The 13856-nt window shown below is 43.3% G+C and overlaps 1 protein-coding gene across 1 annotated transcript in view; it reads left to right on the top strand.

Annotated features, from left to right (window-relative positions):
* Window positions 1-13856, top strand: part of Myzap (myocardial zonula adherens protein) — a 111558-nt gene that overhangs the window by 62773 nt on the left and 34929 nt on the right. The window contains exons 11-12 of the mRNA XM_051197913.1: window positions 3281-3364; window positions 11635-11735. Coding sequence (XP_051053870.1) covers window positions 3281-3364; window positions 11635-11735 — 185 coding nt within the window. The remainder of the gene's footprint in view (window positions 1-3280; window positions 3365-11634; window positions 11736-13856) is intronic.

The following is a 13856-nucleotide window of genomic DNA, read 5'->3' as shown; positions in this document are numbered from 1 at the left end:
CACCTAAAGACTTAATCATTTTAGGGTCAGGAACATAGCTCAGTGGTAGAGTGCTTTCTCAGCATGCACAAGGTCCTGGGTTCAATACCTAATACCACCAAAAGGGAAAAACAAAACAAAATAAAAACAAAATCCCTGAAAGTTAATTTTAAAAATCTTAAGGTCTAGGGAGATGACTCAGTTGGTAAAGTACTTGCCCTGAAAACATGAGCGCATGAGTTTGAATTCCTACCACCCACAAAATGCTGGTCATGGTGGACAGTGTCTGTAGTGCCAGCGATGACAAGATGTGATGGAGACAGGAAGGCTCCCTGGGCAGCAAGCTCCAAGTCATTGAGAGACCACGTCTCAAAACACAGGGTGGAAAGTAACAGAGGGAGTGCCTGCCTCTGGCCTCCAGACGCACACGCATGAGCATGCATATGTGTGCAAACACATACATTTGTATAGCAACACACAAACTCTCAATGCTGTAGGAAGGAAAGGCAAAAGAGCATTACAGGGGTGGTCTTTGTAAGCCATTCCTATACAAAATGGAGAAAATAACACAGTTTTTTTTTTTTTAACCCACAATCCTACACCAACATTAGAAAAATTTCTCTTCCCTAATCCCTTCAATGGCTTTTCTTTTCACTTGGGTAAACTTTTGTTTTTCTGTCCCTCGAGGCTTTTTATAAACACTTTCCCACTTTGCAATGTATTTGTTTCTAGTATTTGTGTAATATACTCCATCATGCTGGTGTCTCGAAATTTATGGCCAGTTCCTTTAGTGCGAGGCATTAAGGTTATTTCCATTTTCTCTCTATTATAAATAATGGAAGCAAGAACATCTTTCTACATTGCAGCTTTTTTTCCTGTGTTTGAGTTATATCCTTAGGACAAATTCCCAGGAGTGGGATTAGTGGGTCAAAGGGTCTGAGCGGCTTTATGGCTCTTAATATTTATTGCTAAATTGCCTGAAGGGTCATTCTAATTTACAGTGCCACCTGCAACATATGAGTGTCTATCCCTCCCAGGCTTGCCAACACTGGCCTCTTCGGGCACTACATTGGGCCAGATTTCAGAGGTATTAAGGCAACTTGTTACTCTCTTTAATTTCTTTAGTTATTAAAAACCTTATGTATGTTTATCTGGTTCTGTTTTATATGGCTAGCTTTTCTTCCCATAGGGTGATATATCTTGATATCACATGAAATTTAAACTATCTTCTAATAAAACTGTCAAGTGCAGGCCGGCGATATAGGTCAGTTGATAGAATGATCACCTGGTATGCAGGAGGTCCTGGGTTTGATCCCCAGCACAGCATAAAATTAAGTGTGGTGTTGCAGCCTGTAATCTTAGCAGGGGGTGGGGTGGAGGGTGGCGGTGGGGGTCAAGGGTTTGAGGTTGTATGCTGTACAGAGAGTTTGAGTCCAGTCTGGGTTAGAGATACCATCTCAAAATGAATAAAGAAGTGCCCAGTTCACCCAGCACAAAGAGATCATCAGTGAAGCCCACTAGGCTCGTTCCAGGTTCAACAGATGACCCATTCGGTTGCATTGGTTTCCCTCGTTCCTCTTTTCTGCTTTCCCATGTTCCATGATAAAGCAGCTCCTACCTCATGTATGCAAGTTTCCTGCACATGAATAGTGCCTGTCTAAAATGTGCAATTGTTCTAAGATAATCATAACACTGTTATCACACCTAATAAAATGACAGTCCCTTAGTATCAGTACCAGGCATAATACAATTTTCCAGAGTCTTTTTCCTGCTGCTTTGTTCCAGCCGCCACAAACATTCCTCATATTTCTAAAGTTGGGGTTGGAGAGATGGCTCAGCAGTTAGGAGCACTGGCTGCTCTTGCAGAGGAGGAGCCAGGCTTGAGTCTCAGCATCCATGTGGCACTTCACCTCCCTTTACTCCAGTCCCAGGGGATCTGACGCCCTCTTCTGGCTTCCTTGGAGAGTCCACAAATGTGGCGAGCATACATACACTTCAGGCAAAGCACCCATACAGTGTTAAATTAATTAATTAAAAACATTTCTCACATCAGTATGTAAGAGATCCTTAGTTTTGAAGGTTTCCTAGACCTTCACAGGCAGGGTATAGTGCAGATTGTTAAACGAGTCACTTATTGATGATATTGGTTTCATGGTTTCTAAAACCAAAATGTATGTCCAAGTTATGTATAATTTGTCCAGTGAGTGTGTCTTTGGGATATATACCTAGAAATAGTATTTCTGGATTGAACAGTCAACATGCATATGCTTCTCCAGGTGCACTTGGTTCCCTCCCACGGGAATTCTAACACTTTGCACCAAGGGATTTTCACGAATGGATGTCCAAATGCCAAAATATCACAAGGCTGTTGGAAATGTAACATGCCATTGATTGATCTCACTTTTGTTCAAGACATGACCAGGCACAGATTATCCTGGTTCTTGCTTTTGGAGACCCTCTGCTCAGTCCCAGGAAACAAGATATTTAATAAAAAGCCAAGAGGACTCCAGGGTGTGTACATGATGTTACAGATGTAACACGTGTCACTAAGGTGACCGTGCAACTCGGGTCTGCTCATGGAGCCAGTCCTGCCCACTGTAGTCTTCATGAGTCTTTAGCCCTCTGAATTCCATGAATAATTTTAGTGATCCTTACCCCCAAACAAACATTTGACACTTGGTTGGTCAGATACAAGTGTATTAAGAGAAATAACCAAATGTTTGAAATGTAGGTGCTTAATTAATCCAAGCTAGAGATCATCTTTGTTGACTTGTTTTGTGTCTGTCCTGAAGCACACTCCCTGAACTGTAAGGGGATGTTATCCAAACAGCACAGTGGTGTGGAGGGGTTGGCTACACAAACCTAGCAGGACATCCCTGGGTCTCAGAGTCCCCTGTTGTCAGGGATTCTCAGGTCAGCTCTGATCCAGGAAACAGAATCCATAAAGCAAGGCTGGGATGTAGCTCAGTGGGTAGAATTCTTACCTAATGTACACAAGGCCCCAAGTTCAATCCCCAGCACCCATAAAACAGATGTGGTGGTACACACAGGAAATCCTAGCACCAGGAGGTAGAGGCAAGAAGATCAGAGGTTCAAGGTCATGTCCAGCTATGTAGCAATTGGAGACCAGCCTGAGATACATGAGACCCACCCTGCATCAAAAAGGAAAAAAAAAATAGTCAAAAAGCAATCTGCACACAGGTTCTATGCAAAAAGGCAAAAGTATTTCTGCCCACTGATTACCTTGCAATTGTAGAGTTCTGCATTTTTACCTAATGATTTTCCTCTTGTCTCTTTCTAGATTGAATCATTAAAGAAAAAAGTGCAACAGAAGCAGCTCCTAATATTGCAGCTGTTAGAAAAAATCTCTTTCCTGGAAGGAGAGGTAAGAGGCTACGGCTCTTTCAAAATGGTGTCGTCCCTGCCATTAAATTTTATGTTGCTGATCCTGCTGTGGACACTTAATTAAAAATATGGCTATTTCCTGGCCTTGTAAAATTGATTGAAGGTTAACTGCCAGCCTTGCAAAGGAGCTCTGACAGCTTTTTTTCCTCTACCCTCTCCCTCTCCACGCTCCAGCCTGCTACTCACAGCTGCGCTTTCAAATAGTGTGTCGTCTTCAAGAATTCTCCCAGCAAGTCCCATACACTGTTAGTACTCAAGAGTGTATAGGGCTTTATAATCTGTAAATGACCTACACATATGTCCCTCATGTGGTTTCCTTGGTAAACTTTTAAAACATCGAGAGAAGGATTGTGTTTTCTGTGTGAAATGGAAAATGAAGCAAAAAAGGAGGTGTCATCAGCCAGGGTCGCCCAGCCTAGGAAAACCCAGACTCTGGGTTGGAGAACAGACTCTCAATCCAACACATGCTTTACCTGCAGCTTGGAGTTGCTTCATAGTCTTGCCTCTGGCCTTTTGATAGGCCTTTGGGGGAAATCTCTGGCAGTTCCAGGGAAAGAAATTCTGAGTTGGAAGAACCTTAAAAGAGTCTGGGTATTAATATAAGAAGCTGAAATCCATTTTCCCTGTAGCCTCTTTATTAAGAATTTAGCACTGTGCAAAGAGCTCGGTTGCCAAGCACCTGTCCTTGTCACTGCAATTAGAAAGTGGAGACAGAAAAGAATATGTTTACAGTATCTCAAGTAGCCCAGGCTGGCCTCAAACCCTGTATGTAGCCAAGAACGACCTTGAACATATGCTTTTCTGTCTCCACTTTCTAATTGCAGGGTTACAGGTATGTGCTGTTTCCCCTGGTTTCTGTAGCCGCAGCCCTGGGTGTACCTGGGGGGGGGTAGAAGTGAAGATTGTACATCTTCCCTAGTGACAGTCAAGAGTCTCTAGATGAGGGCTACATGTACAGAGAGGAGTCTTCAGAAGATGGGGAAGAGATGCTAAGAGAAACAGGGCTTAGCCCAGAGGGTCCTCCACCTTGTTTCTATCTGTGGTACTCCCAAGCTTTCCTGTAGGCCACAAAGTGTCCAGGGAATGTGTGCAAAGTGAGGGGCTTACAAAAGAATGCTTTGCTGAATGTTCAGACAGTTCAGCTCAGCTCATGGTTTGGGCTTCTGAGATGTGGGTATGAGGTGACGTTGGGAGGTGATTCCAGGAGGTCCCAGTATAGAATGGGGGGCGTGCTGCTGGAAAAAGGCTCATGGCACTTGGGGTCTCTGGGATATAGAATGGAACTAGCTTGAGTCATTTCCAGCATACTGAACATTCACTGACCCCACCAGACAGTGGCTAGGGTCTGCTCCTGGGGTTCTAGCCATTTGACCACCTAGGCAAGGCCACTTTTCCTGTGGTGATCACAGGAAAGCCCAGGTGAAGACTCAGGAGGTAATGTCTGTTGGGAGGCCGTGTGCAGCAGAGGGTGAAGGAAGGCCCTGCAGTGTCAACTACACCTATCTCAGAACAAGACTGGGAATCCAGTTTTCCTCAAGCATTTAAACACTGATTATAAAGCTCATTATCCTTCCTTCAATTATTTAAATCCAGGGCAAATATGGCCAGTTGCTCTTGACTACTTTCCACATTGACTTTAAATAGCAGATAAGCATACAAAAATAAGTCACATGGAAAAATTTCCGTGTACTTAGACTTAAGTATTCTAAAATATTAAATATCAAAAATTTAATGCTGCACCTGCACAGCCAGAGTACCAAGCTTGGTGGAGGGTGTCGGGATTGAAACACTTAACTGACCACCATGAGAAGTGAAGAAGCTGCTGCCACTACTATTTATTACAGAGAGTAATGGGCTTATATACCCAAGCCAGGGGATGAGCTAAGCATAAGAGGAAGTCATGCACCACCCACTCCTGGGGTCAAGGCACAGGCACTGCACACCAGAAAGTTCTGAAAACAACCTTGTTTGCTTAACCTTGTTTGCATGGAAGTTCTACATCTGGGTGGGGAGGAAGAGAGCGGTAAGGGACAAGCACTTAAATTTCCCAACATTTACCTCATCATATCCTTGACTTTTTTTTAACCTTCCTAAGGCTACCGCTTTATTTCAGTATTGTGTATATATACATGTATGTATGTATAGACTAGAGGACAGCAACCTTGTATGTCATTCTTTGGGAGGACTGTCTACCTCTTTTTAGACAGGATTTCCCACTGGCATGGAATGTAATGAGTAAGTTAGGCTGGCTGGCCAGTGAGCCCCAGGGATTCTCCTGTCTCTAGTTCTCCAGAGTTGGGATTGCAGGTTTATCCCATGATGCCCAGCTTTTACACACACACACACACACACACACACACACACACACACACACACACACATAAAAAAAAAAAAAAAAAAAAACTACTGACCTGTTCCTTGCTGGCTATGTGTGATTACTGACAACAATGAGTACCCCCTCTTTCCAACTGATGTGTGACTAATGATTCTGAGCTGCCCTCCTGTGGGCTGTGATGTCCTGAGTGAGCTCTCACTTAACTTTATAATCTTAGCACAGAGGTGTTACAGACCGGCATATAATTAGTACCCAAGAAACTACAGTGCTTTGGAAAAGCTTCCTACATTAAAAATGTCAATTACATCTCTTACATATCTTATACTCACCTTAATTTTCTATTATAAAATTATCTTGGATGCTGATATAAAGAGAACATATAATAATAATCCTTATTTACTATATATTAATTTTGCCTTTGACATGATGAACAAAAGGTATTTCTCAGATTAAGCTTGCTGCCATATCATAACAATTTCCATCTTCTACCTTTAAGTAATTTTCTGTTGCTATAAGTAATGTCTAAGGTAGGTAAGTGGCTGAAGAGCCTTGCTTCTTACACACATCTTTCCCTAGTCCTGCAGTGTCCTTGGTCTGTGGGGAGTGTGTAGTGACAAGCCAGAGCTGGTTCATGACATTGAGCAGTATGCACCTGTATACTTCTTAGTTCTTCACTCCGTGGCATCACATAGGACTCAGGCAGGTTCAGTACTTGGGCAGGCTCAACCTGTGTTGCATGGAGCTGAGGAAAGCTATGAATGATCATATGCTTCCTTAAAGCATTATAAGGAGAAAGCTGGGGAGAAAGCTCACTTGGGAAAGTGGTTGCCCTGTAAGCAGGAGGACCTGATTCAGTCCCCAGAACCCATGAACCAGGCAGGGAGTGGTAACCCTGAGACAGGTGATTTCTAGGGCTTTCTCTCCAGCCAGCCTACATTACATAGTGAGCTCCAGGTCCACAAGAGACTGTGTCTCAAAAAACAAGGTTGATAGTGCCTGGAAAGTGATAGCTGAAGTTGATCTCTCCACACATACATACATGCAGCTGTACAGATATAAACACACATAACATTGAGATGATTGAGATTTAGCTTGTGATTTCTGACACTTAAAATTATGTTCTGGGCTGGAGAGATGGCTCAGTGGTTCAGAGAACTTGCTCTCCTTTCAGAGGACTGGAGTTCAGTTCAGGGCACCCACATCAAGTGACTCACAGGTACCAGTAACTCCAGCTCCAGGGTACCCGGTGCCCTCTTCTGGCCTTCTTGGGCACCCATGTGCACATGTGTATATATACATGTAGACATATACAATGCTCATAAATACAAATTTAAAAATTTTAAATGTTCTGAGTCAGCAAGAATGTTCAATGGGTAAAAGTGTATTTTAAACCCATATTGTAGAAGGAAAGAACTGATCCTGCAAGTTGTCTTGTCCTCTGACATCATCCATACACATTCATATATACACACAGAGAGACGGGGGGGGGGGAGGAGAGATGCAATAAAAACACTTTTAAAAATAATTCTCAAAATAAAGGGGCTGTTAAGAACAGATGCTGTTCTTGCAGAGGACTCAGGTTCAATTCCCTGAACCTAAGTGGTGGGTACAACAGTCTAAACCTCCAATTCTAGGGCATCCAGCACCCTCTTCTGTCCTCCTTGGGCACCAGGCACACACTCCGTGAATGTACAGACTTTCAGGCAAACACTAATGCACATAAAATAAAGGAGAATAAATCTTTAAAAAGAATGTCCTAAAGTAAAATTAGAGGGCTAGTCTTCAGTGAGTGGCGAAACCTTCTGGACTGGATTCTGTTTTTCCTTGCTGATAATCTTGAATGTACGGTGACATTGAAGAGTCACAGGAAATGAATCCAAAGTTTGGCTTGTGTCCATCCTGTCCTTAACATGCACAGTACAGGGCACATGCCTCTCTGTGTGTCTGGGCAACACTACTAGCACTCTCCTAAGTTTCCTGGGTGGAGTTGTGGCTGCAGCACCTGGCACATGGCTCCCCACATGCATTTTATTGGACATGTTCTTGTCTAGGTCTCTAAGTCAGTTATTGGCTTCCCTGGGTCGGAGGGGAGCTTGAAGAGGAGGTACCCATGCATGCGTGCATGCATGCGTGCGTGTTAATTTCCCACACACACCTAGAGTGACTGTGCTAGTTCTTTCTTCCCAGAAGGCATGTAAACCTCCCTGCCCATACAGAGGTACTCATTACACATACAAACACAAGGTGGAGGTGTTTGAAAGCAGGAAAACCAGCACATTGCCCCTCAGCCCCAAAAGCTTCTCCAGAGCTCAGTCATGTCACTTCAGCTGGCGCTCACTTCTTTGTATTATTCTTTTCAATGTAGTACAGCAATGTTATAAACAGGCACACAACTCATACACAATAAGCTACGGAGCCTTATAAATGCTTCCTAGTTTAAAAATCAACAAAATGTTAGCATATCTTACAGAAACCCTGCTTTCCTGTTATAAGATGATTTTGGGCTATTTCCTACTCTTCTCTCTGAGGCATGTGAAGGCTAGATACCTACCTTGGATGTCTTCCTCCAGCTCTCTCCACCTTATTTTTTAAGACAGATTTTAAGCGATCCTGGATCTCACTGGTTTGGTGAGACTAGTTGACTGTTGAGTCCCCAGGCTTCTCCCATATCTGTTTCTTATCACTGGCCTTTTTATGTGGGTTCTAGGGACCAAACTCAGACCTTCTTGCTTATGAGGCAAACACTTCACCCACTGAGCCATCTTCCTAGCCCTAACTTCCTTTAACTGGATGTTTTCTATTAATGTACCCTTAGATACACTGGTTCTTTACTGTCTCCTTACTTTCCCTAAGTCTACAATACAATAATAGTAATAATAACAATAGTAAATTTTAAGTGTTGTACTCCTCTATTCTAAAATTCCCAGGTGAATCTTTCATGGCTCTTTTTTACTTTTTTTTTAACTAGTTCATTACCTGTGGGCATATTTTCCGTTATCTCTTGGTCATAGTTAAGATGGATACAGTCAAATCCTCACATGCAAAGTCCAGTATCTGAGTCACATCAGGACTGTTGTCTGTCCATCCCTTTTCCCCAAGAACAGGTCACATCTTACAGATTTTTCATATGCCGCGTGGCTTTGGATTATAAGCCAGGGATTGCGAACCCTTTAATGTGGGGACTTAGAGCAGTAGTTCTCAACCTTCCTACACTGCGACCTTTTAATACAGTCCCTGGTAGCGTAGTGACCCCCAACCATAACATGATTTTCATTGCTACTTCACAGCTGTAATTTTGCTACTGTTATGAATTATACTGTAAATACCTGTGTTTTCCAATGGTCTTAGACAACCCCTGTGAAAGGGTTGTTCAACTCCAGAGGGGTCGCAACCCACAGGTTGAGAACCACTGCTTTAGATTCTGTGTCACTGTTCTAAGGAGCAATGGGAGTTTTTTTCTATTAAAAGCAGATGAAATTGTTTGGACCCAGATACTTCCTGCTCTGCCTGGAATGGGTAATGGCTCTGTTCACTTCCTTACCACTCAGATTTGGTTCACCCTTCATGATCATGGTTCAAAGTTCTACTAGAGATGACTACTAAGTCCAGAACACAATTTGGGGTTTCCGCCTACTCGGATTCTCATCTTTCCACTTATTTCATTGTCTTACTGGTCTAAGGCTCCCTTTCTTGGCCAGAAGAGGGCATCAGATATCCTGGGGCTGAAACTATAGGTTGTTGTGAGCTGCCCAGCATGGGTGCTCATCTCCTTTACTTTTCCCAACTCTCACTAGAGATTTCATTACCCCTCCCCACTCTGCTATACCCCCAGTGGGTTCAGTCAAATACTTTGCAGATATTTTTGCAATGTTATCACATTGTTCTGTTCTGTTCTGTTCTGTTCAGTTATCTGTACCCCAGCAAGACCAAGAGGCGCAGGCATGCACACTGCGCTGTATTTCTTTAACTGTGTGCCGCCTTCCCTCAAACTATCTGATATATATAGAAGATACACATTATTGTTTTTTACTGATTTCATGCAATTTTCATGAGTACTGATTTTTAATTTCTGTGCTTCTGAGGGTGTTTGGTATTCTACACAGAATCCCTGTGAAATTAAACAACACATTTTAGAGCCACTGTTCACCCGTCCCTGCCTTCCAGACCAGGAAAGCTTGCTAACTCCATGTCTTGTGCCCCCTGACGGTTTATCCTCACCCTGGCATTCCACGAAACCTTCAGGGTTGAAGTCTTTGCACTGGAGAGGAACAGGCCACGGGGGGGGGGGGGGGGGCTGGAGTTGTCAGCAAGAAAGGCCTCTTTTGCTTTTCTCTTTCCCTGTAAATTAGAGAGTCCATATGAGCATGCCCTGCCCCCAGTAAGTCAGCCCAGTAAGTCAGCACCTTTCTTTCATTGTAAAGATCGGATGACAGAGTGGGGCCGAGGGTCTGTCATAGCCCATCAGTTGCTAGAGCAGCGAGCACATTCTCTTTCTTTATACCATTTCCACGTGTCAGAACCTTGTACACAATGAGATTTTATACAACAGCTCTTTGGCAATGCTCACTCAGAGAGGAGCTACCGAATGCAACCCACATCACTTTAAAGTCAGCTCCTGGGACTTTTTTTTTTTTTTTTTAAACCCTACCCTTAAAAAAAAGAGGGGTGGTGTGTGAGTGATTTATGTATTTATTCAGTAAATTTTATCTTGTATGTGTTATATATCAAGTTTAAAGACTCTAGTCAAGAAAATAGATAGGGCCTTTATGGTTTTAAAATTGAGTCTTTATCTTTATCAAAAAAAAAGTTAAACAAAACTTGTCAAAAATCAATTAAGGAGTTGGAGAGATGCCTCCACAGTTAAGAGCATTTGCTACTCTTGCAAAGGACTCAGGTTCCGTTCCTAGCACCCATGTTGGACAGTTCACAACCACCTGTAACTCCAGCTCCAAGGGCTCTGACACCCATCCGAGGCCAGAAGAGGGTACCTACCAGACCTCCTGGATCTGGAGTGACGCTGCCCCGGTCCCATCCTCGCCTTTCTTGCCCCTTTGTCCTTCGTTTTCCCCATGAGGCACATTTCCAGTTTCTGGTCATTTAATCATCAGCTTACGCAATGTTTGGCTCCAGCTTAAAAAAAAAAAAATGAAAATTATACAGAATGCTAATTTTAATCCCAAGGAGCTCATTCTAGTTTATATGTTTGAGATCCTGAATTTTTCCACACCTATGAAATACTTATTATCCAGTTATAGAGGCTTTTCCCACTAAATTAAATTAATAGACTTACTCATTTTACAGCTTAGTAAGGGAGTGTTAAAAAGGTGAGTTGCACCATATTTATAATGCCAAAAATGTGACAAATACCTAACTGCCCATTGTATGAGACTAATTAAGTGAATACTGTACGTCACACAATGGGATACTGTGATTCGGTTTACAGAGTTTGTTGACACAAAAAGAAAACTAGTAAATTTGGGGAGGTATCTACAATATATCTGTAATACATTGGCGTGTGTGTGTGTGTGTGTGTGTGTGTGTGTGTGTGTTCACAAACATGCAAGAGAGCTCATGTGGAGGTCAGAAGACAACGTGTAGGAGTCAGTTCTCTTCTACCATGCAGGAGCCTCGGGTTCAAACTCAGGTCACCAGCCTTGGCAGCTGTCACCTCTACCCGCTGAGCCGTCTCACCACCCTTACAGTTGCTGACCGAAGAAAGCAGATTATGCTACAGACCAGCATGTGTTACTTCCATTTCCACACAACTTGATGTGCACGAGTGTGCACACACGGAGGGCTTCGTGTAACGATACAATCGATGGAGCTCGTCAACACCCACTCTGAAGCACACACCTCGTGATGAGTCTCAGTGCTGCAGGCTTGATTTACCACAACTGCCTTCCTCTCATTTCTAGAATAATGAACTACAAAGCAGATTGGACTACTTGACAGAAACCCAGCCCAAGACGGAAGTGGAGACCAGAGAAGTTGGAGTGGGCTGTGATCTTCTACCCAGGTATTTGGGAATTTCCTGTTTTTCTGACAAAACTCCTTCTTTGACTTAAGGAAACTATTTTACTGGGCTGTGGTGAATGACATCAGAGTCTTCCTATGAAAACTACAGGAGCTAAGCAGTTACTTCTGAGTAGGCAGAGGAATTGCATGGGGTGGAGGAGACAGTGAAGAGGGACTGAGGAAGCCAGAACAATCAGCATGCCTTTGCTCATTCATTCATTCATTCATTCATTCATTCATTCATTCATTCAGCAAACTGTAGCACACAGGTTGCAGAGAGAAATGAGATTGGTTCCTGCCCCAGAGTAGTGTATGGAGGGAGGGATAGGATCTCAGAAGTCATTAATTGCCATGTTAGAGGGGTGTGCTGGATCCCTTCAGAGAGAGTCCAAATGAGGAACAAAATTCATCCATCCTTTAGTACCATAGCTGTATATTCAGACGTCTGGTTTGAATCTGGTTCATCCTAACAATCTTCTCAGACTGTGTGCTGGCTAGTTTTACTTCAACTTGACACAAGCTAGCATCATCTCAGAGGAGGGAGCCTCAGTTGAGAAAATGCCTTCAAAAGGTGTGGCCTAGGCAAGCCAGTAAGTCATTTCTTCATTAGTGATTGGTGGGGGAGGGCCCAGCCCATCATGGGTAGGGCCACCTCTGGGCTGGCAGTCCTGGGTTCAGTAAGAAAGCAGGCTGAGCAAGGCAGTAAGCAGCACTCCTCTGTGGCCTCTGCACCAGCTTCTACCTCCAGATTCCTGCCCTGTCTGTCCTGACTTCCCTTTAGTGGTGACTACACTTGCCTCCCCAAGTGGCTTTGGTCAATGTGTTTCCTCACAGCAATGATAACCCTAACTCTACCTCTGACCATCTAGCTTCATTACCAGGCTAGAGGGCTGACATGTTCATTGTTCAGCTGCTCCCCATAGTGAGGTCTGTGTCCTGCTTAGTCATAGTTGAGCCTATGATTTAGTGTCCTGCCTCTAACTGACACAAACTTGCCATGGCTGGAGCTCAGTTGTGCTCAGCCAACAGGATGTGACTATGTATATAACATGGTTATTGTCTTGTGGCTTGTGATTTAGGTCATCAAAGTCATGAAGTGGCAAGTCCTAGTATAATGGGAGTGAGAAAGAACTTATGTGTAGGCTGTGCTAGAAAAGAATAATCCAAGAAATATGTCAGATCATGGGACCTTTAATAGTGACATCAGGCGGGAAAGAGTGACCAGCCAATTGCTCATCTGGGATGTGGGATGCCCAGGGCTGGTCCTGTTGACCACCTGTAGCCTGGCATCTGGGAATTCTTTCTTTGCTGAGGCCTTGAGTCTGTAAAGTCAGCTTTACCAAGGCTCCAGCATTGCTAATGTGGTACAGTGAGACCTCATTTCCATACTTTTAAATCTGTGACCAAGGGTTCTTGCTGATTAAATCTAGCCATTTACCATTGTCAGAGAACTTACTAGCAGCAATGTTGAACTTTGTTTGCCAATTTCCTGATTCCCAGGTAAACAAGGCAGCTTTTCCATCCTAATATGATTGACATAAAATGCTTTTTTAAGAAGATAAGAGTGCATAAAGTAGACTAAGCATTTCACCGACATGTGACACAATTTACTCGATGAAAATATAACCAAAAGAATGAATGATTGTGTTTGGGGACCGTTCTTGAAATATGAGTAATTTGGCCATTTCCCTCTTTCTCAGGCTTTTCAGAGACCAAGTGTCTCAGATCACTCTAATTCCCCACATCATAAATCTTGTTTGGCCAAGACGGGCACAAAACCATGGCTGAAACCAATAAATTGTTTGTTTTCTGATTCCCACATTTTGGCTTAAAACAGGCTTTTCAATTTGTACACCCAAGGATAGCCGGAGGCAAACTTTTATGGCTACGTTATGAAACCACAAAACAGTTTTCATAATGGAAGTGCTGACAGACCCTTAACTTATGGCCACAGTGAACCTGGAAGGCATGTCAGAATCGAAAGGCAGCTTTTCCATAAATGTAACATTTGGGTTTCCCTCAGGATCCATTGCTGCAGTTTAACTGCTTAGGTCAGTCAGCGGAGGAAATGAAAACTACATAACCACATTTCCGAAAGGGCAGAACAATATTTCACCCGTTT

Source organism: Phodopus roborovskii, unplaced genomic scaffold (genome assembly GCF_943737965.1).
Source record: "Phodopus roborovskii unplaced genomic scaffold, PHOROB, whole genome shotgun sequence".
Classification (NCBI taxonomy): Eukaryota; Metazoa; Chordata; class Mammalia; order Rodentia; family Cricetidae; genus Phodopus; species Phodopus roborovskii.
This window is presented reverse-complemented; position numbering and strand designations above follow the sequence as displayed.